The following is a 25,367-nucleotide window of genomic DNA, read 5'->3' as shown; positions in this document are numbered from 1 at the left end:
TCCCAATTAGTGCTGAGTCATCAGAGAATTTCTGCAGATGACATTACTCAGTGTTGTATCTAAAGTCTGAAGTATACAGGGTAAATAGGAAGGGAACCAATACAGTCTTCTGTGGGTGCCCAGTGCTGCTTATAGCCACGTCTGACACACAGCTCTGAAGCTGCACGAACTGTGGTCTGCCAGTCAGGTAGTCCATTCTCTACAATACAATGGAAGTGCCATCCTGTGTTGAATGGAGTTTTCTCCCCCAGCAATGAGGGCTCTATTGAAGGCACTTGAGAAGTCAAACAACATGATCCTCATAGTGCTGCACTGCTTATCCAAATGGGAGTAGGCTCTGTTCAGCAGGTAGATGACAGCATCGTCAACTCCAACGTGCTTCTGGTAGGCAAACTGCAGGCGATCAAAGACCGCTCTGACTAGGGGTCGGAGATGAGCCAGGACCAGCCTCTCTAGGGTCTTCATGATGTGTGAGGTCAGACTGTCAAAGCCAAACTTCTTTTGCTGTAGGCTATTGTGAAGAATTTCTGCTAAGCACAAGCCAATCTTTTATGGTCGTTGATACATCAATAGAAAAACGTACTACCCCTTGTAAATGTGTAAGTCTATTAGAGTCATAGATAAAGTCAGAGTTGTGCAGCATGGAAGCAGGCCCTTTGGCTGAACTAGTCCATGTAAATAAAAATAACCCATACAAGCTACTCCCAATTGCTAGTGTTTGCCCCATAATTCTCTAAACCTTTCCAATCCATGTATCTGTCCAACTGACTTTTAAAGTTGTGATTGTACCTGCTCTTTTTTTTAAGCACTTTTGTACCACTTCTCCTGACAGCTCATTCCACATAGTTGGTTCAATGGTTCCATTTAATATCAGAAAATGTATACAATATATAATCTGAAATTCTTACTCCACAGACAATGTTGAAACAGAAGAAAAATCCCAAAGAACAAAAGACAGAAAAAATAGTAAGAACTCTAATGCCTCTTGCCCCTCCCACGCACAAGCAGCATCAACCCTCCCCCCCCACTTATTCTAGCAGAAAGCATCAGCGTTCCCACCACCCACCACACAAGCAACAGCAAAGCCCCCAAAGAAGGACCATGGTACAACCACAACTAACTGTTAATTCCAACAATTCAAATTCTCTCTCTCTCTCACTAACAAGGGAGAGGCAAATATAATTTCTTCCACGGTGAGAGGGGAGACAATAGTTGCTGTTTTGATGTTACAATCACAGTCTGAGTCATTGTTTTTGTTTATTTTGAGTTCCCCAACTCGAGAATTGGCAGCAAACTTTCACACACCATCAAGAACGAAAGAGATGGTGATCACCCCAAGTGCAGAGGCCTCCAACATCTGTTCTTGCTGTCCCGATGTTCTAGCTTCTCACGGTGCTTCAGTTGGTGACGCTGGCAAGAATTTCTGTCCACGAGGCTGAGCAAGGCCACACTCCAAAGGCGCCTGACTGGACACCCGGACAGATCAAAAATGTGGCCGATTGGTGAGCTCCAAGAATGGGAACATGATGCTGTGCAGAACCGCAGTTTGAATGTCGCTGCAGATCACAGACTCCTACAGGACCCCAGCCACCTTCAAAAGGAAAATAGAGACATTAGAAGAGGAAGATACCACCCTTTGTGCAAAAAAAAAATCATCCTTCAAGTTCCTCTTTACTGGTGCCCCCTCACCTACGCCCTCTAAGTCTTGATTCCCCAGCTCTAGGGAAAAAGACTGACAACATTCATAACATTCATCCTATCTATGCCCTTTGTGATTTTGTATACGAGGGCTGATTGATAAGTTCATGGCCTAAGGTAGAAGGGGTCAATTTTAGAAAACCTAGCACATTTATTTTTCCTACACTTACACACTTAGTCCAGTGGTCATGGAGCATACAGATCCCTTCTTTGTAGAGGTCAGAGTCTTAGGCCTGCAGAAGTGGCCCACAGCAGGGGTGATTGATAAGTTTGTGGCCTAAGGTAGAAGGAGTGAGTTATTAGCTTCAAACTTCCTGCATTTTGACTCAAAGAGTTGAACTGCATGTGCATATAATGAGAGCTGTATAATTCATCTCCTTCTACCTTAGGCCACAAACTTATCAATTACCCCTTCTGTGGACCACCTGAAGGTCCAAGACGCTTCCATTACATGCACATGCAGTTCAACTCTGAGTGATAATGCAGAAAGTTTGAAGTTAATAACTCATCTCCTTCTACCTTAGGCCACGAACTTATCAAGCACCCCTGCTGTGGACCACTTCTACAAAGAAGGAATCCGTATGCTCTACAACCGCTGGACTAAGTGTGTACATCTAGCAGGGGGTTATGTTGAAAAATAAATGTGCTAGGTTTTCTAAAATTGACTCCTTCTACCTTAGGCCACGAACTTATCAATCACCCCTCATACCTCTATGAAATAACCTCTTATGCTCTAAGGAACAACACGCTATCTAGTCCAACCTCTCCCAATAACTCAGTCCTTCAAGTCCTGGCAGAGTCACGTGCTTTCATGTTACATAATTATAATTTTGCTGTATTTTACTGATTAAAGTGATAATACTTACAGTGTCATTGTTCTTACAGCCAATGACTCAACTGTACAACAGGATATAAATGCTGCAAACATTTTTGTTCTGCAGAGTGCACCCATTGAGCTGAGACAGCAACAATTTAGCCTACTCGGTGACCTCACATCTTTGGAAACTTATATTGGATTTTAAGTAAAAATGAAAAGTGCCACAAGTACCCAACAAGTTAGGCAGCAGCTGTGGAGAGGAAAACAGAACTAATGCTACCAGTTGATTAGCTGGGTAACTTTAATAAAATAGTCAGTTTTGTGTGAGGACATTTTTTTCTAACCTGCTAAAACCTTTGTGGAGACTGCTGAGTGATTAGAAGTTAAGGGATTTGGCCATTGTTGAAAGGTACCTGCCTCTATGGGAGAGAATACTATATTGCAGTTCAGAGAAAGGTTACAATAAAATGCATGAGCAATATTTACATTTTTCTCTGTGCCAGTTATACCTTTTCTTACAAAGGAGATTTTTCGTGGGTATTACTATTAGGTGACTCTTTAATGCTAACATACACTACTTTAACATTTCAAGGAACAACAACTCCAGCTGGTATATTTCACATCATTATAATCCATCTTAGAACACTGAGCTGAGAGTTATATCTAAATTTAACTCAGTTCAGTGGACATTCTCTTTAAATTTGCTTATGAATAATGAATATTCTTGAAAGCATTTGTTCTCTAGTTTTGTGGCATTTCTCATTCCATTTGCCTTATCATGAGCAGTTCAGCAAGGCTACTTTTATTCAACTTTTAGTGAATGCTTTCCTAACTTTCAAAACTTCAGTACACAACCTAGGCTTTGCAAATTTTTTTACAAAGTTCTCTTACTCTTTGATATTTTGAATGCAGTGGTGAATTTGGGAAGCATATACAGCAATAATCAGCTGATAAACCACGTTTCTGGAATTCAAAGTTCAAAGTACATATATGTCACCATATATAACCCTGAGTTTGATATTTGTGGGCATACTCAATAACTCCATAATAGAATAATAACCATCATATAATCATGAAAGGCAACGCCAACTTGGGTGTTCAACCACAATACAAAAGACAACAAACTGTGCAAATACAAAAAGAAAGAAATAATAATAAATAAATAAGCTATAAATATCAAGAGCATGAGATGAAGAGTCCTTGATGGTAGCAGCAGGAAGAGAGCATGGTCTGGATTGTGAGTGTCCATGACGGATGCTGCTTTCCTGCGACAGCGTTTCATGTAGATGTGCTCAATGGTTGGATGGCTTTACCGATGATGGATTGGGCAGTATCCACTACTTTTTCTTTGATTTTCCATTCAAGGATATTCTTAACTCCATACCAGGCTGTGATGCAGCTAGTCAATATGCTCTCCACTACACATCTATAGAAGTTCGTAAAAGTTTTAGATGTCATGCTGAGTCTTCGCAAACTCCTAAGGAAGTAGAGGCTTTCTTCATAATTGCATCTGCCTACTGGGCCCAGGTATTCCAAAATAATAACACTGAGGAATTTAAAGTTTCTGACCCTCTCCACCTCTGATCCTCTGATGAGAACTGGCTCACGTACGTCTAGTTCCTTCTCCTGAAGTCAATGTTCAGCTCCTTGGTCTTGCTGACATTATGAAAGAGGTTGTTGTTATGGTACTACTCAGCCAGATTTTCAATCTTCCTCCTATATGCTGATTCATCATTGTTGATTTGGCCTATGACACAGGTGTCTACAGAAAACTGAAGTATGGCATTGGAGCTGTGCTTAGCCACACGGTCATAGGTGTAAGACAAGTAGAGCAAGGGGCTGAGCACACAGCCTTGTGGTGCACCTGTGCTGATGGAGATCATGGATGGAGATGATTTCCAGATAATATCACTGGAGTTGGCTGAGGGTACAGCCCTGTGGGGCATAGTATTGAGAATAATCGTGGCAGAAGGGTTGCTGCCTATCCTTATTGAATGAGGTCTTTCTATTGAGGAAGAACCTTGAAAAGGCTCTCAAATCTTGAATAAAATATCATTGATACCCTTATCTTTGACTGTACCTTTTTTTGACAACACGTGAAACCTACACGCAGGCTTGTACTGCTGGTTTTATGTTAAGTATTATCAACATTTTCATTCTGACATCATATACTAATAAATCAGGAATGATAGGAAAAATGAATACTTGGCAAATTTAAGCAGGGGTGGTCCACATACCCAAGCAAAATAACTGATTCCATACCTTCCCACAAATAACAGAATTCCCTAGGTCTAACAGCTATTCTTCAAGATCCAAGAACGATTTTTACATTTCCACTGCAACTGGTACAGTTTATATATCTCAGCACAGCTTGATCTCTTTTCCTGTTATACCAATTTTCTAGCTCCTGGGCTTTTCCACAGTTTCTTTGGACTCAGCTATCCCCAAAAGATTTCCAGCTGGGTGACACTGCATTCCTGTCACTTTTAATATCATTGTAGTCTGAACATCATGTACTTTGTCTGCACTTTCCACCTTATTACCTTCACACCTCTCCCATTACTCAATTGCAGATTGTTCTTTGATGACTTTATCTGGAACATTTCACTTCAATGCTGACAGCAGCCAGATGTCAGGATTGTTACACAGTCTTTAAATAGTTGAACTGCTTGCCCCACACCTGTAATTGCATGAGCAGAAATGTCCTCCAAATAAGGAGTGTGAAAATCAAAACCAATACTCTCACAATCAGACAACATTCAGGTGTGAGATGATAAGAAGCAAGTAACATTCACACAGGCACGTACCAAGCAGTGACAATATCCAGCAAATGTTTAACTCCCTGCTCTTAATATGCTGTGGCATTACTCTTCATTGTCATGCTGGGGTTACCTGGACTGAAACTTAACTACACCCACCATAGAAATGCTGAGACTGCAATCACAGGTTAGAGGGTTAAGTATTCTGAAGTAAGTGACTCACCCCTTTTCTAATCTTTTTCACCAGGTACAGCGAATGCCCAACAAGGCATAAAATGCTTTTTGTCATCTAGGCAAAGACACACATTTGATTAAAATTCTATCCAGCCCATAATATACCTTCACATACAGTATACTACAGCTGCCATTTCTACAAAATGCACTGATGTTACTTACAGACTATTTTGATATTTCCCAAACGTGAGGTCACCTCTTCCCCCCCCCCCCACCCAAGTAGGATAAGTGCACAGCTACTGTAGATAGGAACACAGTCATCCATGAGTTCTCTATTCCAGATGAACATCATTTGGATTTGAAAATGTATCTTTTGTACTTCATTGCTGGGCCTAACTTCTGGAATTTGTGCAAATTCTTGCAACAGTTCAAATGATGACTTACACCACCTTATCAATGGGTGGTGGGCTGAAGGTATGTCTCTACCAAAGGAGGTGTAAGGTGCTCCTTCCCTGCTCTAATCTGCAGGTCACCCTTGCGCAAGGTGTAGCACCTGCTTAGCCTCCCAATCAGGGTCATATGAAGTCATGGGAGCAGGTGGTGGATGGTTGTATGAGCAGCTGGTGCATTTCACAAGTCCTGGTTTTGCAACTACTGACACCAAGCAGACAGTCATAGAAGCATAGAAAACCTACAGCACAATACAGGCCCTTTGGCCTACAAAGCTGTGCTGAACATGTCATTACCTTAGAAATTACCTAGGGTTACCCATAGCCCTCTATTTTTCTAAGCTCCATGTATCTATCCAAAAGTCTCTTAAAAGACCCTATCGTATCTGCCTCCACCACCGTTGCCAGCAACCCACTCCATACACTCACCACTCTCTGTGTAAAAAAACTTAACCCTGACATCTCCTCTGTACCTACTTCCAAGCACCTTAAAACTGTGCCCTCTCGTGTTAGCCATTTCATCCCTGGGAAAAAGCCTCTGACTATTCACACGATCAATGCCTCTCATCACCTTATGCACCTCTATCAGGTCAGCTCCTTGAAGAGCATTGATAATGGCTGGGGTCAACCATCTTGTAAAGACACTGCCCAGAAGAATGCACTTATGAACCACTTAAGAAGAAAAGTTTGCCAAGAATAACATGGTTATGGAGACCATTTTCGCCTACGTCATAAGACACAGCACATAATGATGCTGAGAAGAACATAAGTAATAGAAGCTGATCCTGATTCTGGCCTGTCGAGCCTGCTCCGCCATTCATTAAGATTATGGCTGATCTGACCATGGACTCATCTCCACCTATCTACCTTTTCCCTATAACTCTTAATCCTTGATCTCAATCTTTATTAGAAAGAACAATAAATGCTGGCTTTGGCAGCAATGGCTACATCACAGAAATGAGTAAGAAAAAGCTAACAAGAATTCCCTGCCACAAACTTTATGCCTCGTCCTGGCAATAGCAATATACTGAAATGTCATTTCTCAACATCAACATTGTATGTCATATTTGGATGAACTTGTGTCCACATCTGTGCTATCTCTCGGACTACTGGTTAGAATCTCTGCAACTTTACCCCTCTCTGAATGTTAGTTCATTTGTATTTGAATACAGCATATAGTGCCTTTAGATTACTTTTATATTGCAATTTAGTCGAACCTCTTTCTCCCTACACTCCATAAATTTGAGTTATTTCAAACTCAGCTGCTTGTATCTTAGCTCACACCAAATCTCATTCACACACCCTCCTTAAACCATATGCTACTACTGTCCTGTGCTTACTGACCTGCTTTGTCTACCAGTTTAAGCAATATCTAATTTTAAATTCTATTTATTTACCAGTACTCTCTTGACCCATTCTCTGGAAGCCCTATAATCCTCCAAGATATCTGCATTCTTCTGGTTTTGGCGAATTGTGCATTACCAGCTCTTGTTGCTCTCCTGCTTTAACATTCTATCCATTGTACTTGTCCTTCTCTATGCCTCGTCTATCCTTAAAAGAAATCCTTAAAACCTAACTGTCACTTGCAGTGATTCCACTATTCTTCAAAAATCACTGGGCCTAAATCATAGAACCTCATATCCAGCAACATTGTGCAACTGCCTTCAACCAAAGGATTACACCACTTCAGGATAGTGAATCAATATCAAATTCCAAGAGATAATGCTTGAGAAGCAACTTGGAATATTTTAAATATGTTAAATATCCTATAAAAAGAAAGGAATTGATAAAATGTTAACTCTTAATTTCAAAAATATTAAAAGGACAGGAAAAATATTAACTGTGAGAAGACCAGAGAAGAATCCAAAATTAACCAAAGGGAAGCAATGTAGGAGATACTGGAGAAAAAAAATAAACAAGATCGAATAGGGTAACACACATAAAATGCTGGAGAAATTCAGCAACTCAGAAAGTTTATTACTTTTATGGAAATATATAAATTAAATTTATTAAATTATCCCATAATTTATTAATTAATTATGGAAATTAATAAACTTTATCCTGGCCAGTGATTCCGTTGTCCATTTGTCCCTCCCCACTAGTCTCCCCCCTAGCACATAGCCCTACAAGTGACAGAAATGGTGTACCTGCCCGTTCACCTCCATACAGTCCTTGCAGATGAGGCAACGTTTCACCTTGCGAATCTTTTGGGGTCATCTGTTGTATCCGGTGCTCCCGATGTGGCCACCTCTACATTGGTGAGACCTGACATAGATTGGGTGACCACTTTTTTGAGCACCTTCACTCTATCTGCAAAAAAACAGGATTCCTAGAGGCCAACCATTTTATTCCCAATCCCCATTCCCATTCTGACGTCGGTCCATGGCCTCTTCTACCAAGATGAAGCCACCTGGCTTCACCGATCACATCCTGACGTCCTACTTCCCCTCCCCAATCTTTTTATTCTGGCATCTTACCAATTTCACTCCAGCACTGATAAGGGTCTTGGCCTGAAACATCGACTTTATTTATTTCCATAGATGCTGTCTGCCCTGCTGAGTTCCTCCAGCACTTTGTGTGTATTGCTCTGGATTTTCAGCAGCTGCAGAATCTCTTGTGTTTTTGAATAAGTAAAGATAGTTTACTGTTGTCTAGGCTGGAGATTTCTCCCCATGACTCTGCTCGCCGCATCACCTCCCTGCTTGTTTATTTATGATCCAATTTATTTTCCTCTGTGCATTACTCAACATGAGTAATATTAATTGCAATTTGTATTTATATCCTTTTAACATTTAAAGCTGATGCAACTGAGAATTTATTTAAATGTCTTTAATTTTTCAGTTACCAATCTTATTGGATAATAAAACAAGCAAACCTTCCTACCAATCATGCTGTAATAAAGAAGAAATCTCAGACAAACTGACTAGCAGGTCAGAAAGACAAGTTTCAAATCAACCAGAACCAACTAAACAAATAAACCAAGAAGATATTTGCTTTACAAATCAAAGTACAGAGACTGCTACTTCAGGTAAGGAGCAACAAAATATCTTAATCAAATTCTTTGACTGAACATGAAATAAGTGGGTATACCCATATATGCTTTTGCCTAATGATCTTATTTGTAATGTACTGCCTGTTTTTGAATTCCTTCCTCCTTTGCACTCTTTACCATAGTGATTTTTCTGCTTACAATCCCAACCTCTTCTGTAATGGAATTTAGACTAAAGAAAAAGTGTTCATTTCAGAAACTTGGACGAGAAGTTTTTCCATGAGTTCTTCCTTATTTACTTCTTACTATTCTGTTTTGAAGGCCACAATGCCTTCTCCATAATGTTGACTTGTTCTGAGCTCTGTGGCTTATATCAAATATTGAAAATGGTCCCTTACACTTGTTACCCAATTTCTCCAATTTTGTGTCACTCTTCATCAACTGGTGGCTATGCCCCTAGCTGTTTAGGCGCTAAGCTTTGGAGTTTCCTTTCTGAAGTTCACAACCTATCAAGCTACATCTCCTTTGAGATGCTTTGTAACCATACTTAAAGTAAGCTCTAACATATCTTTAAATGGCTCAGTGTTCAAATTTGTTTGATAAAGTTCTTGTAAAGCCTTTTAGGATGTTTCACTACATTAATGATGCCAAGTAAATGAAGGTTGATGCTTGCTATTTTACTACCTTGTAACTGTAAAGAAACTGCACTTGAAAATGTTTATCCTGATTTTCAAATCACTTGCTCTTTTGTGCCTAACTTAATTAATTTTATAATTACTTAATACAATTCACTTTTGTAACTATTATAGATATTCTATAGTTATAATTATAGCTACAATTTACAAAAGTCACGGAGAGAAACATTTTGAAAAGGTAATGGTTCACAAATCTGACATGCTGAAATAGATATGAGCTGTTTGTTGAGCTCAGGAACACAGAGAAATATCTTATGAGAAAAGGGTCATAATCAAAAGTGTACATTGTAAATCAATATTATCTTGTAAGTATCCAGCAGGATCATGAATATGTTCCAGCTGTTAAGTCAGTACATATTTCTACTGGATTCTGCTGAGCTGAGTATAGAAGTAAGAGCTTGCTCAAGTTAATAAGTGCTATAACGCTAACCAAAAAGCTTCAGGCAAGATAATAGAAATTAAGAAAACATGTAAAGAGGTTCTATCTGTAAGTATTGTGAATTACATTTAAAAAGTGAAAACATAGTGCATAAGACTATAAGACCATAAGACATAGAAGCAGAATTAGGCCATTTGTCCCATTGTGTTTGCTCTGCCATTCTATCAAGGCTGATTGATTTACCCTCTTAATCCCATCCACTTGCCTTCTCCCTGTAACCTTAATCATCTTACTAATGAAATACCTACCAGTTTCTGCTTTAAGTATATTTGGTGGCCACTCTGTTAGGTACAGAAGGTACACTAAATGTATGTTCATGGTCTTCTGCTGCTTTAGTCCATCCATTTGAAGGTTCAACGTGTTGTGCGTTCAGAGATGCTCTGCTGCATGGCACTGTTGTAGTGCGTGGTTATTTGTCTTACTTTCACCTTCCTAAGAGCTTAAACTAGTCAGGCCATTTTTCTGTGACCTCTCTTGTTACAAGGCGTTTTCACCCATAGAACTTCCATTCAGTGGATGTATTTTTGTTTTTCACACCATTCTCTGTAACCTCCAGAGATTGTTGTGCATGAAAATCCCATGATACGAGTAATTTCTGAGATATTAAAACCACCCTGTCTGGCACCAACAATCATTTCACAGTCAAAGTCACTTAGATCACATTGCTTTCCCATTCTAATGTGTTGTCTGAAGAATAACTGAACCTCTTGACCACATCTGCATGTTTTTATGCATTGAGTTGCTGTTACATGATTGGCTGATTAGATATTCACATACACAAGCAGGTGTAAAGGTGTAATTAGCAGGGGTACAGATGTACCTGCCAATGACTTGGCCTCCACAGCAATTTGTTGCAATGAATTCCACAGATTCAGCACTATAAGACCATAAGATAAAGAAGCAGAATTAGGCCATTCAGCCCATCGAGTCTCTTCCACCATTCCATCATGGCTGATCCCGGATCCCACTCAACCCCATACACATGCCTTCTCGCCATATCCTTTAATGCCCTGACTGATCAGAAAACTATCAACTTCCACCTTAAATATAAGTACCTCTTTTTTTAACCTCATAGGTACCTCAAATATTTACCCTCTTGCCGAAGAAATTTCTCCTCATCTCTGTTCTAAAGGGATGTCCTTCTATTCTGATGCTGTGCCTTCTGGTCATAGACTCTCCAACTGTTGGAAACATCCTCTCCACATCCACTCTATTTAATCCTTCCAATGTTTGATAGATTTAAAAGAAATATCCCCTTATTCGTCTGAACCCCAGCGAATATCAGCTCAGATCCATCAAATACTCCTGAAGCATTATTTCTTTCATTCTTTGAATATTTCTCGTGATTCTCTTCTGAACCCTCTCCAATGCCAGTACGTTCTTTCTTGTATGGGGTCCAAAATCGCTCACAATACTTCAAGTGCAGTCTAACCAATGCTTTATAAAGCCTCAGCATTACATCCTTGCTCTTGTGTTCTAGTTCTCTCAAAATGAACGTTAACATTGCCCTTGCCTTTCTTACCACCAACTTAACCTTTAGGGAATCCTGCATTCAGACTGCCAAATTCCTTTGCACTTCCAGTTTCTCAATGCTGTTCTTTTATTCTTTCCACCAAAGTGAATGACCATACACTTTCCTGCACTGTATTCCGTCCACCAATTCTTTGCCCTAATCTGTACGTCCTTTGCAGACTTCCTGCTTCCTCAACACTACTTACCCCTTCACCTATCTTTGTATCATCCGCAAACTTTGCCACAAAGCCATCAATTCTGTCATCCAGAATATTAACATATTATGTGTAAAGTAGCAGATCCAACACCGACCCCTGCAGAACACTATTAGTCACTGGCAGCCAACCAGAAAAGGCCTCTTTGTTCCCATTCTTTTGCCTTCTGCCAGTCAGCCAAGATTGCAGCATAAAAGCCACACATACAAAATACTGGAGGAATTCAGCAGGCCAGGCAGCATCTATGGAAAAGAGTACAGTCAATGTTTCAGTCCTCTGAAGGGTCACAGCCTGAAATGTCAACTGTACTCATTTCCATAGATGCTGCCTGGCCTGCTGAGTTCCTCCAGCTTTTTGTGTGTTGCTTGGATTTCCAATATCTGCAGATTTTCTCTTGTTTGCAGCATTGAAGATTGTGTCTTGTTTAGGAGTCTCATGCACAGCACCTTGTCAAAGGCCTTTTGAAAATCCAAATTAACAACATCCACTGACTCTCCTTTATCCGTCTTACCTGTTATTTCATCAAAGAACTCCAATAGATTCCCCTCAAGGAAACATGTTGACTTTGGCTGAAGGAGGAACTTTCACATACTCATACAGCCCCAATAATCATGTGATTTCCATCTCTGGAGCCAATGTGAGAGCATCCTTCAGGAAAATGAACCCACAGAAAGCATCCGACCCAGATGGGATATGTGGCCAAGTTTTAAAAATGTGTGCTGGTCAACTGGTTGAAGTATTCACTAATACCTTTAACCTCACGCTTTAGCAGTCTGAAGTACAGGTGTCCCCCTCTTTTCGAACGTTCGCTTTACAAAACCTCGCTGTTACGAAAGACCTACATTAGTTCCCTGTTTTCTCTAACAGAAGGTGTTTTCACTGTTACGAAAAAAGCAGCGCGCAATAAAAGGCAGCGTGCGCCCCGAGCAGCCAAGCTCCTCCCTCGGAACTGCATTCCAGCCAGCATTGCTTAAGCACGTGCCTGTGAGCAGCCGTTAGCAAGATGAGTTCTAAGGTATTGGAAAAGCCTAAAAGAGCTCGTAAGGATATTACACAGCGTAAAACTAGACATAATTAAGTGTTTTGATCGTGGTGAACGAAGTAAGGACAAAGGGGGTTTGGCTTGTGGAAGTTGACGAAGATGATGTTGAAGAGGTTTTGGCATCCCATGACCAAGAACTGATAGATGAAGAGCTGATGCAATTGGAAGAGGAAAGGATAACAATCAAAACCAATTGCAGTAGCTAACAGACCGAAAGTGAAGTCATCCAGGAACTGAACGAGAAGCAACTGCGTGAGATTTTCGCTGCAATGATTGCAGAGAAGTACGACTTTAATTTTGAAAGGGTACATAGGTTTAGGGCATATTTGCAGGATGGTTTGAGTGCTTACAAAGAACTGTATGATAGAAAAATGCGCGAGGCTAAGCAGTCAAGCATACTGTCGTTTTTCAAGCCTTCCACATCAGCCACCTCAGACAACGAACCTCGACCTTCAACATCGAGGCAGGCAGACAGAGAAGAAGATGACCTGCCTGCCCTGATGGAAACAGACGACGATGAGATGACACCCCAATGTCCCACCACCCCAACCCCCGGGCCGCGGACCAATACATTGCTGCGGAGAATGCAGCGGTAGCTGGGACGCACCCAACACATCTTTAAGAAAAAAGCTGAAACAAACAAGCTAAATAATTAGGTGCCGCTGGGCATGTAGATGTCAGCCCAGATCAGAGGTGACGCAATCAGCAATCGCCTCTGATCTGGGCTGACATTTACGTGCCAGGCAGCACCTAATTAATTAGCTTGTTTATTTCGGCTTTTTTCTTAAAGATGTGTTGGGTGTGTCCCGACTACCGCTGCAGCACTGCATGCTTCGCGGATCGGTATCGGTCGGCGGCCTGGAGGTTGGGGACCACTGCACTACCCCAACCTCTGACGACTCAGCCTAACACACCATCGTCAATGTGCTCCGCGCTTTCCCAATTCAGGTAAGTGATACTACACTGTACATATATTATTTCTACTTTATATAGGCTGTGTACTTTTATGTGTTATTTGGTATGATTGGGCAGCTTCATAGCTTAAAGGTTACTGGAGAGAGTGTTTTTGCCGAGAGTGCTTGCGCGGTGTTTCTGCTGAGAGCGCTTGCGTGAGATTTTCACTACGGAGGACAGTGCGGCAATGATTGTGGGAAAGTATTTCTACTTTATATAAGCTGTGTATTTATCATATCATTCCTGCTTTTACTATATGTTACTGTTGCTTTAGGTTTTATGTGTTATTTGACATGATTTGGTGGGTTATTTTTTGGGTCTGCGAATACTCACAAATCTTTCCCATGTAAATAAATGGTAATTGCTTCTTCACTTTACGACATTCCAGCTTACGAACCATTTCATAGGAACGCTCTACCTTAGGACGGCGGGGGAAACCTGTACCTAGCTGCTTCAAGCAGGCTTCAATTATGCCAGTGCCTAAGAAGAACCTCAATGACTATCATCCAGTAGCACCTACATCCACTATGATGAAGTGCTTTGAGAGGTTGGTGATGAAACAAATCAACTCCTGCTTGAGAAGCAACTTGGATTTGCTCCAATTTGCCTACCCTCAAAATAGGTCCACAGCAGATGCCATTTCTTTACACTAACCCTAGAACATCTGGACAGTGAAATGCATATGTCAGGATTCTCTTTATGGATTATAGCTCAGCATTCAGTACCACCATCCCTCAAAACTGATCAATAAACTTCAAGACCTTGGCCTCAATGGATCTTCGATTTCCACACTTGCAGACCCCAGTCATTTCAGGTTGGCAACAGCATCTCCTCTACAACCTCCATTAGCGCAGATACACCACCAAGGCTGTGTGCTTAGCCGCGTATTCTATTTGTTTTATACTGATGGCTGTGAAGCTAAGCACAGCTCCAGAGCCATATTTAACTTTGCTGAAAACACCGCTGTCATTGACTGAATCAAAGGTGGTAATGAATCAGCATATAGGAGGGAAATTGTAAATCTAACTGAGTGGTGCCACAACAACCTCTCACTCAATGTCTGCAAGACCAAGGAGCTGATTACTGACTTCAGGAGGAGAAAACTGGAGGTCCATGAGCCAGTCCTCATTGGGGAATCAGACATGAAGAGAGTCAGCAACTTTAAATTCCTTGGTGTTACCATTTCAGAGGATTTATCCTGGGTCCAGCACATAAGTGCTATTACAAAGAAAGCATGCAACACATCTACTTAGAAGTCAGCAAAGATTTAGCACGACATCTAAAAATCTTACAAATTTCTATTGATGTGTCGTGGAGAGTATATTGACTAGTTGCATCACAGCCCTGGTATGGAAAATACTACAAAAAGTAGTGTTTACGACCCAATCCATCATGGGTAAAGCCTTCACTACCATTGTGCATATCTACATAGAACAGGGGTCCCCAACCTTTTTTGCACCACAGACCGGTTTAGTGTTGATAATATTCTTGCGGACCGGCCGACGGGGGGGCGGGGGTGGTATTCAAGTAGGGTTGCCAACTTTTTCACACACAAATAAGGGACAAAAGTAGCAGTCAAATACAGGACACTTGTGTTTACCCCGAGAAAGACTACCATGACCATGAAGCCTTGCGCAAGCACCTGTGTGTGCATGCATATACGTGCCGATTTTTTTTTTTCTGCAAATCGGTTTTGGCTTAATCTTCCCGATTCTGTTAAGTGAAACTACACTGTACATACATTATTTCTACTTTATATAGGCTGTGTATTTATCATATCATTCCTGCTTTTACTACATGTTAGTGTTGTTTTAGGTTTTATGTGTTATTTGGTGTGATTTGGTAGTTTATTTCAAGTTCAACAGTGCGTGACAGGGAATGAGGAAAAGTGCAGCTGACTCATATTGCTTCATATCGCCAAATCATATCATTTCCTTGCATGCACATGCTTTGCGGCCTGGTGGTTGGGGACCACTGACATAGAATGCTCTCGTAGGAAAGCAGCATCCATCATCAGGGACAACTACCACCCAGGCCACACTCTCTTCTCACTGTTGCCATTAGGAGGAAGGTACAGGAGCCACGGGATTCACACCACCAGGTTCAGGAATAGTTATTATTCCTCAGCCATCAGGTTCTTGAACCAAAGGGATTAACTTCACTCAACTTCACTTGTCTATCATTGAATTGTTCCCACAAGCTATGGACTCACTTCCAAGGACTTTTCATTTCATGTTCTTAATATTTATTGCTTATTTATTTATTTTATAATTATAATTATTTTATCTTTTGCACAGTTTGTTGTCTTGTGCACATTGGTTGTTGTCTGTCCATTCATTGACTCCGGTATGTTTCTTTGATTTGCTGTATATGCCCGCAAGAAAATGAATCTCAGGGTTGTACATATGTACATATATGTACTTTGATAATAAATTCACTTTGAACTTTGAACTATTTTATTATGTGCCTCAAAATACTTTGAAACCTCATCCTTAATAATGACTCAGTCAGGCTAACTGGCCTGTAATTTCCTGTCTTTTACCTCCCTCCCTTCTTAAAGAGTGGAGTGACTTACAATTTTCCAGTCCTCTTAAGCATTCCAAACTTAAGTGATTCTTGAAAGATCAGTACTATCTGCAGTGGATATAAATATGCACCAAAAATATATGAACCATGCCCACATGTATAACATTATTATAGTGGGGTAAACATAGATACGTATTTTTGGATTCTCCATATTGCTTCATAATTCATTATTATCCAAGCACTATATACAGCTGGACTAAGAACTTCAACATTTATCTTACACGATTATTGTTGCCATTATCTGATTCAATGTTGGACAGGATTTAATTTGAATAAAACATGGAATGTGGAGATAATTGCATCATCTTATTTTGAGAAGAAAATCTGGTTACTCGTTGCTTCTGCCCAATCTCCTTCCAGCAATTTTGTAATGGTGTTATCAATTTTATGTCTGTCAAATTTAAATACAATGTTTACATTATGCCTTGAGGGTTTCAAATAGAAAAGTTGCTTGAAGAGATAGAATTTCCATTTCTGCTTTATGAGTTTTCAACAACTTTTTGAAGTTTTTTTTCTGAAATACTTCTCATTTAAATGTTTGCTAGAGGGTGATTTTTTAAAAAGTGAGATCATAATAATTTATTATAAATTCTTACCTTGACATGGGATATGCCAACACAGAAATTTTAAGCATTCTATATATTGACAAAAGAATAAAGATAATATAAGAATCTTGGAAAAACAATGAATAATTGAATGATAAAATTAATTATTTTATTCTCAGCAATTGCTTCTCTGTAGTAAAATTACAATCACTTTAATAATTAATTGCATTATGTAAAGCGGTGAAAGGAAGAAATAGAAGAATTAACCACATACATTATCTTACTCTTTGTGTAATTGGAAGAAACTCAAATTGAACAGCCTCTTCCTCCTCGTAAACTATCTTTTGACTACAATAAATGTCGAATATTTTTTGTTCACATTGCAAGTAAGGAGGGGAATGGCATAATCAGTGGTAATGCTATTCATTCTTCTAGCTTTGTTGTAGCATTTTTTTATTTTATATCTCTGAATGTGAGATTAGCTACCTGAGTATATGTTACAACAATGATGTACACCAATATTTATGCAGACCCAATCATTTCAATACCATTCAAAAGTTTGTAGGTTTTTATTTGTCTATACCTTTCAAAATTGCAAAATCTAGCACACCAATGTACTAACTTCTTAACAAAAACTGTTCACTTAAAACTTGGATTGGTGTTTTGATTCTGAATTGGGAAGAATTCTGCACTTTCTGAGATTGTATTCCTTGTAATACGGTTCTTTATTAACATTCAGATCATAAGCAGGATTTATTCAAGGTCATTGAAATGTGATGAAAAACAATTTAATGTGTTAAGCTATAGGAAATAAATTATTATTCATTCGATGTCCACAAATATGGTCAAAATATGTTATTGATCTAGTGACCGCAACAAACACTAATTTGAAGAGACTTTCTTTTGCATTGTATCAGTTCACTTCATGATTCTTGTTTGTTTTTATTCCATTGTGGCATTGATGGCATTCACTTAGCAAATACAGTGGATTCTAGTTATTTGGGCCTTTTGTTAATCAGGGCAGCTGCTTATTTGGGACAACTCTTAACAAATAAAATAACTGAGGAAATAGCTAGGATTCCCTTCATTCATTTGGGACACTTTAACGCCTAATTGGGACAGGAGAGCATGCCGAACAGTTATTAACTAGTGTCAGTCATGTGCACTTGTGTGAACATTAGGCTGTATACTGTGCTTAGAGTGTACAGTTTTTAAATAGCATAAGTTGTGTGTACTTTTTATTAATACAGCTTCACTAAATCTTCAGATATTCATGTTATTTGTTCCATGATTCACAATGACTTAAATATTATTAGAATGAAAAATCAGTAATTTTGTTAGACCATAATAATTCTGCAAACTTAGCTTTTGGATACAAACAAGAGAGAGTCTACAGATGCTGGAAATCCAAAGCAACACGCACAAAATGCTGGAGGAAATCAGCAGACCAGGCAGCATCTAGGAAAAGAGTGAACAGTCGACATTCCGGGCTGAGACTCTTCATCCTGATGAAGTCCTGATAAAGGGTCTTGGCCTGAAATGTCAACTGTTTACTCATTTCCATAGATGCTACCTGGTCTGCTGAATTCCTCCAACATTTTGTGTATTTCAGCTTTTGGACAGTTGGATGAATTTTAAATGTCATGTATGGATGAAAGAAGCTATCGTAAAGCAATGAACAGAACAATGAGTTTTGGATTAATTTAAATCAGGGTACAGCTGGAGAATGTTGAGGGTGAGGGTCAACTTAAGAGGCCTGTAAAGTAAAAATTACTTACGTACCTTAACAGATTTCAATCTAGGTGTTTGATATTAGTATTACTCAAGACTTCAAGATTGTTTAATGTCATTTCCAGTACACAGGTGTAAAGGAGGACAAGGTAATTGTTAATCCACATCTAATGCAGCATGTGAAAAAATCACATAAATTTATAAAGAACACAATAACAATAATAAAAAGCACAATAAATATAAACATGTAAAATAGCTCATATACTTAGATTGATTATATGTCCATAAATTGATGCGAGGTACAGCAGTGTCTGTACATAAAGTGATTGACAAGAAATAATAAAGTAGTGGTGATGGGGAGTGTGGTGGTTGAGTTAGTGGGAGGAGGTGTTGATCAGCCTTACTGGTTTGGGAAAAGAACTACTTTTGAGTCTGCTGGCCCTGGTGTGGATGCTACGTAGCCTCCTCCCTGATAGGAGTGTGGCAGACAGTCCATGAATAAGGTGAGTAGGGCCTTCACGATATTACTGGACTTTTAAGGTCATTTTTCTGTATATACTGTATGTGTTTGATGGTGGGTAGGCTGATGCTGCTGACACGTTGGGCAGTTTTGACTGCAGTTGTAAAGGCTTCCTGTCACCAGCAGTGCAGTTTCCATATTGTGCAGTGATGTAGCATGTTAGGTTGCTCTCTGCTGTATCTGTAGAAGGTCATGAGTACTGAGGTACATAGTCCAGCTCTCATCGGCCTCTTCATAAAGCAGAGGCATTGGTGAGTTTTCTTGATTGTGTGGGATGTCTTCTAGGATCATGAGAGGTTGTGTGAGACGTGCTTGCAGTTTCCACTGCTGTGCCGCCAATCTAAAGAGGGGTGTAAGTGCTGTGAGTTCTGAAGTTGATCACCATCTTATTTGTCTTGTTGACACTGAGAAAGAGGTTATTTGCCTGGCACCTATAAAACATGGGAATGTCCTGCATGGGAAAAGGCCCTTTGGCCCATGACATCTGTGCTGACTATGATGCTAAATTAATTTAGTCTCCATATCTGCACGTGATCAGAGTCCCTATATTGCATTCATGTTAACAACAGGAATTCTGCAGATGCTGGAAATTCAAGCAACACACATCAAAGTTGCTGGTGAACGCAGCAGGCCAGGCAGCATCTCTAGGAAGAGGTACAGTCGACGTTTCAGGCCGAGACCCTTCGTCTCGAGACGAAGGGTCTCGGCCTGAAACGCCGACTGTACCTCTCCCTAGGTATGCTGCCTGGCCTGCTGCGTTCACCAGCGACTTTGATGTGTGTTGCTTGCATTCATGTTGATGAGTTTTCATTTTTTGGACCTGCAAACTTTAAGAAAGATGTTTTTTTCTATTTTTTAATGATATATTGCTACTGAGTAGAGAGCCCTTTATCTTACTTGTCATCTGTAATTTGATTGCTCTGGGAGTATTGGGTTTATGACACTAAAGCTAAAATGTAGTTAATTATCTTACTAGTCAGCATGATTCTTTTATGAAAGATTTTTTGCAGTAACTTTGCAGTCTCTCATTGCCTTGAAGAGTTATTAAATACCAAGGTTGCAAGTTCCTTTGTGGGTAAGAATGAGTTAAAGTGGCCACAAACTTGAATTTCCATTTCATTGCTTCTAAAAGGTTTGAGATTTAGAGCAGAGGAAGTTAAAATGATAGACTATGATATGAAAAAGAAAGGCTATTTCCTTTAATTAGGGGGTCATGACACATTACTATTTATAATTGACCCCAAAAAATAAATGCTTTCAAAACTATCTGAATATTATATTAATGAGATTTCATTCTAAAGTTCTTTTTGACCAAGCAGCTCCAGCATAGCATCGTTAGACGCTACAATATTTTGTCAAATTTGCTTTAATTTGAAAAGAAGACTTTAAAGTAAATCCTATTTAAATCATTACATTGAAAAAAAACAGAATATTCCAAAACATGACATGGATATTAAAAGTATTAGAAAATTGAATTAACAATTGAATTACTGGGGTGTTCCGGTAAGATGAAGCCCTTTCTGCAGTGTCAAACAAAGGAGTTAGTGTCTTTCCTAAATGTATTTTTTACGATCGCAACACCCTACTGGACATGAAGAACTTAAAGTCCTGCAGGTGTACCTCATCAGTGAGTTGCTCATTGGCGGAAAACTGAAGGAGTTGGTCTTGGTGTGCATTGTGCCGTTGCCTGCATCAACGAGGTGTCAGAATGAATGCACAAAAAAGATCATCTTTATTGCTTCTATTATGTTTGCAAAACCCTATTAATGTGGAACGCTGCAGGTCCGATACATTGGTTTATTGGCGAACAGAGGGGCGGATCGCGGGGAGCTACGTGGCCTCAGTCGTAGCAAGGGCTAGGTGTAAAGACACTGTGTTACTTGTTTGCTGCCTCCCAGGTGAGAGGGGTCATAGCTGGTGCACTCCACTGGAGTGCTGGGGACCGTGTGGAGTGACATGCTGGAGTTGGTGTTGCTCTCCAGTGCTCATTTGGCAGAAGACAAGATGTACTCTGTTTGATTGGAGTCTGCTGCAACAATCATGGATTCAGGGACTTGGACTATATGTATTTTTTGTGTTACTATATTTTACTGCTGTCTTATATGTGCTATGTATGCCTTGTGCCATGTATGAACGTTTGGTACTGTGTTTTGCAACTTGGCCCCAGAGTAATGTTGTTTTGTTTGGCTGTATTCATGGGTGTACATGTATGATTGAATGACAATTAAATTTGAACTTGAACTAACATGCACGAGGCATCTCAGAATACTTGAAAAATGAAGCATAATTAGTTATTGTTGTACATATGCAATTGTAGTTTTTGCATACATTCCACCTCACATTAATAAATAGGGTCTTAAGCTTTAAGAAAAAATGTCACCAGTTAGCTATATTCTTGGTTATAGATATATATTGTACTCGTTGCTACCATTGTAACAGTATGAAATGTGTTGTCCAATGCTTAAAGAATGGCTGCAGCCTCTTGAGATTTTGCTTCTGATCCAAAGTTGCAAACATAGGAAATGAAAATGTTACGTTGGCATAATAAGGAATAGCATAAAAATGAAATTTAATTACCTGATCACATTACTGGTCATGAGTTGTTCATAATATCCTCAGATAATAAGGCAACCTCACAAGTAGAATATGTATTGCGCTCAGTGAGACTTAGCTGCATGCTTATTTTGCAGGAAAAACAGATAAGTGCAAAAACTAAAGTCCCATTGTTATCAGTTTAAACAACTCATAATTATTTTTTATTTATGAATTAAAGTGTAATTGTATGTTTTGTTTGCAGCTTCTTTCTGGAAGTTGTGGATACTTGTAACAGAAACTAATTACTAGCAATATTATCAAGTAGCATTTAGAAAGGTTTAAATTCCAAATGAGCAATAGCACTTAAAAATGTTATCACATAGGGAAAGGTGAAAGAGAAACAGGGAAAGAAATTAAACTTCTAGCAATTAGGCAGAAAATGGTTCGGCACAGCCAAGAAGGGCCAAAGGGCCTGTTTCTGTGCTATGGTAATACAATGGGAAGCTAATGGATAATTTAAAATGGCACCAATGTTGTTGTTTTACCAGTCAGAGAAAAACTTGGAGCTGATAATAAAATAATACGCTTGCAGCTAAAACATAAACAGACAGTGTTGCTGAGTGAATTGAACAGCAGTTGATTATTTTTAACCTTTCAACGTAAGGACATTTATATACACAGTTTGGTATACAGCAATGATTCCCAACGGGGGCATTTATGATGTCCTAAGGGAGCGTTAGGGGAAATAGAAATTGTCAGGGGTGTTCAAGATTCTTGGAAGGGTGGTAAGCAGCATCCTAAATTGAGGCACGAGACCTGACTGACTGTGTCATCTTGCTGCCATCATCAACATCCGCTAGGCATTTCCATTGGTATTAATTTTTTATTCTAATTTAGCCCTAAATACTACAAAAGTGCGTCAGTACAATGTTACATACCTGGAATATGGTTTTATTCCATTCCTGTCACATCAGCGACACCCCATGTGTCTTATTTGTAATACTATATTGTCTACTGAAGCCATGAAACCATCAAGATTGCAGGAACACGTCCGTAAAAGACTACCTGAAAAGGCTACTTATGGTACTACTCAGTTCCAGAAGATGAAATAAACATTTACAAGGTGTATACTGGAGTCATTTGCCAAAGAAGCTAAAAATTACTTCATACTAGTCTCTTTGCTTTGTATAACATTTCAAAAACTATAAGTGTGGAAACTCTCATACAATTGGTGAAAGATTAATAATGCCTGCTGTATCAGAAGTGCTCACCACTTTTTTCAAAATGTATACCAGTATTTTAAAATCAATTCCTCTGAGTAATAAATCTGTAGCTCATCGTATTGGTGAAATGAGTTGATAGGAGTTGACCTGATAGAGGTGTATAAGATGATGAGAGGCATTTATCATGTGGGTAGTCAGAGGCTTTTCCCCAGGGCTGAAATGGCTACCACGAGAGGGCACAGTTTTAAGGTGCTTGGTAGGTACAGAGGAGATGTCAGGGGTAAGTTTTTTACGCAGAGTGGTGAGTATGTGGAATGGGCTGCTGGCGACGGTGGTAGAGGCGGATATGATAGGGTCTTTTAAGAGACTCCTGGACAGGTACATGGAGCTTAGAAAAATAAAGGGCTATGGGTAACCCTTGGTAATTTCTAAGGTAAGGACATGTTTGGCACAGCTTTGTGGGCCGAAGGGCCTGTATTGTGCTGCAGGTTTTCTATGTTTCTAAGAAATAATTGAAATTCAGAATGATGAAGATTCAAAACTGCTTTTCAAAAATCTCGGCTTTTGTAATATGTGGCCTCACTGTCATACGAGGTTTCCTGGTGTTTGGAGAAAAGCCATACTGCTCTTCATTGTATTTACATCCTCCTACATTGTTGAAAGGGGCTTCAGTGCAGTGAACCACATACTCACAAAAAACAGAAACTGCTTGGGCATTGTTACGCATGGGGACTTGAGGCTTTTGCTGTCGTAACTTGAACCAGATATTTCAACTCTTGCTAAAAACTATCAAGCTCAAAGATCACATTGATATCAAAGCTGCTGTAGAGTGCACGTGTACGGCTAGGTTTAAAGACAAATAAAAATTTTAAACAGAATACTTTTTCTCATGTGAGCATTTGGTAGACATATTTTTACACTATGGGGTTGCCGGAAAGAATATTGTTCCCAAGAGGGATGTTGGCAAGTACGGAGGGCTAAAGAAGGTTGGGAAACACTGGTATACAGTATATTCATGAAATCTTATTTTATAGTGCAGCATCATATTAATAATTACTACCAACCAATTTTTGGTAACTTTGAATTAGAGGTTATCAATTCAGGCAGTTTTTTTTTTCAAATTTGTAGGTAGTTCTTATGGAATCTATCTTACATGTTGCTTTAATGCCCAAAGACATTGCTTAGACACCCCATTCCAGGGTCTCATATACTTTGTTCTTTTGTTCTCTCTTAATATATTCATTGAGTTAAGTGGTAATAATCCTGTTGATCAAAGTACTCTTCTGTTGATGCTTGTATCTTCTCTTTGAATCCAGGTACCTTCTCGCCATATCATGTAAGCAGTGAGGCAAAAGCCAGTGAAATGCCTGATATTTCATCTTTTCAGATGAAGACAACATGTGAAATAAACAATAGTTCCAAACTTCATCAGAGTAGGAGCAAACCAGAGGATGAGGTTGAAGGTTTGATTAAGATTTACCCTACACAACACTTAAGTAATTTTAAATTAGAATACTGAAAAGTAACTTCTTTTTCCTGATATTAAAATATATTTCAGTGAACTTACATAGATTTAATTTTAAGTGGAATCCAACTTAAAAATCTGTTGTTATTCTTTTCTGTCATACTTACAGATATTTCATAACTGTTCAGTATTTTGCTTAACTGACCATCCATTCCAGTATGAAAACAACATTTGAAACCTAATCTTTACATTCAACAATATGTAGTATGAAGGTGTGCATCCGGGATTAAGCAACCTATGTGATTCTGGCCCACACCTGATTCAAAATGTGTTGATACCTGTTACAGAAATCTTCCTGCTATAATGAGTTATTTTAGTGTTCCTGAGCCTTCCTGATCCACATGGCCTAATGCAAATTTACTCATATACAAAAAAAAGTTACATCAGATGTCTTTGAGTGTTTTGTGAAATGTGTTATATCCCATTTTTTCCCCAAGAAAACTATCCTGTGGGTAACACAGAGGCACTTAATGCTTTTGCCTCACACATCCAGTGACCAGTCTTTGATCTAGTTGAAGTTTGCACATTCTCCTTGAGATATTGCAGATTTTCGCTGATACTCAGGTTTCCTCCCACACACCAAAAAGAAGGTGGTTGTAGATTAATTGCCCACCATTATACCTGGGGTAGATAGGCGGTAGGAAGTCGATGAGCAAGTGATAAACAATAGATTACAGGAAGTAAGTGAATGAATAATAAAATGGAATGTGAACCAGCATGGATCAATGGGCTTGAATGCCCTCATTCAACATCGTAAATAAAAAATGTTAAGAAATATAGAGTTGTTAGAGGTTTAAACACAGTTTTCTCACTTATGCTGGCATTAATGCCCAAAATAGTTTGAATTAAAATGTTGGCTTGGGCTTTGATGTTAACTGTGAAGCAATGCTATGCTGGCAGTTACTGACAGATATTAGGCAGTCTTTTAAGCATGTCTTCTAAGTGTGGACATGTGCAAC

General features: G+C 39.3%; 1 protein-coding gene across 7 annotated transcripts in view; it reads left to right on the top strand.

Moving 5' to 3' along the window:
* Window positions 1-25,367, top strand: part of cfap20dc (CFAP20 domain containing) — a 492,691-nt gene that overhangs the window by 285,653 nt on the left and 181,671 nt on the right. For 4 of the 7 annotated variants that reach the window (XM_072280492.1, XM_072280487.1, XM_072280489.1 and 1 more), the window contains 2 exons: window positions 8,739-8,925; window positions 24,200-24,379. In XM_072280492.1, the coding sequence (XP_072136593.1) occupies window positions 8,739-8,925; window positions 24,200-24,379 (367 nt within the window). The remainder of the gene's footprint in view (window positions 1-8,738; window positions 8,926-24,199; window positions 24,380-25,367) is intronic. The other 3 variants (XM_072280490.1, XM_072280493.1, XM_072280488.1) reach the window with 2 other exon arrangements.

The sequence above is a fragment of the Mobula birostris genome, chromosome 16 (genome assembly GCF_030028105.1).
Source record: "Mobula birostris isolate sMobBir1 chromosome 16, sMobBir1.hap1, whole genome shotgun sequence".
NCBI classification, from domain to species: Eukaryota; Metazoa; Chordata; class Chondrichthyes; order Myliobatiformes; family Myliobatidae; genus Mobula; species Mobula birostris.
Note: the sequence above shows the minus strand (reverse complement) of the source record. Positions and strands in the feature narration are given on the sequence as shown.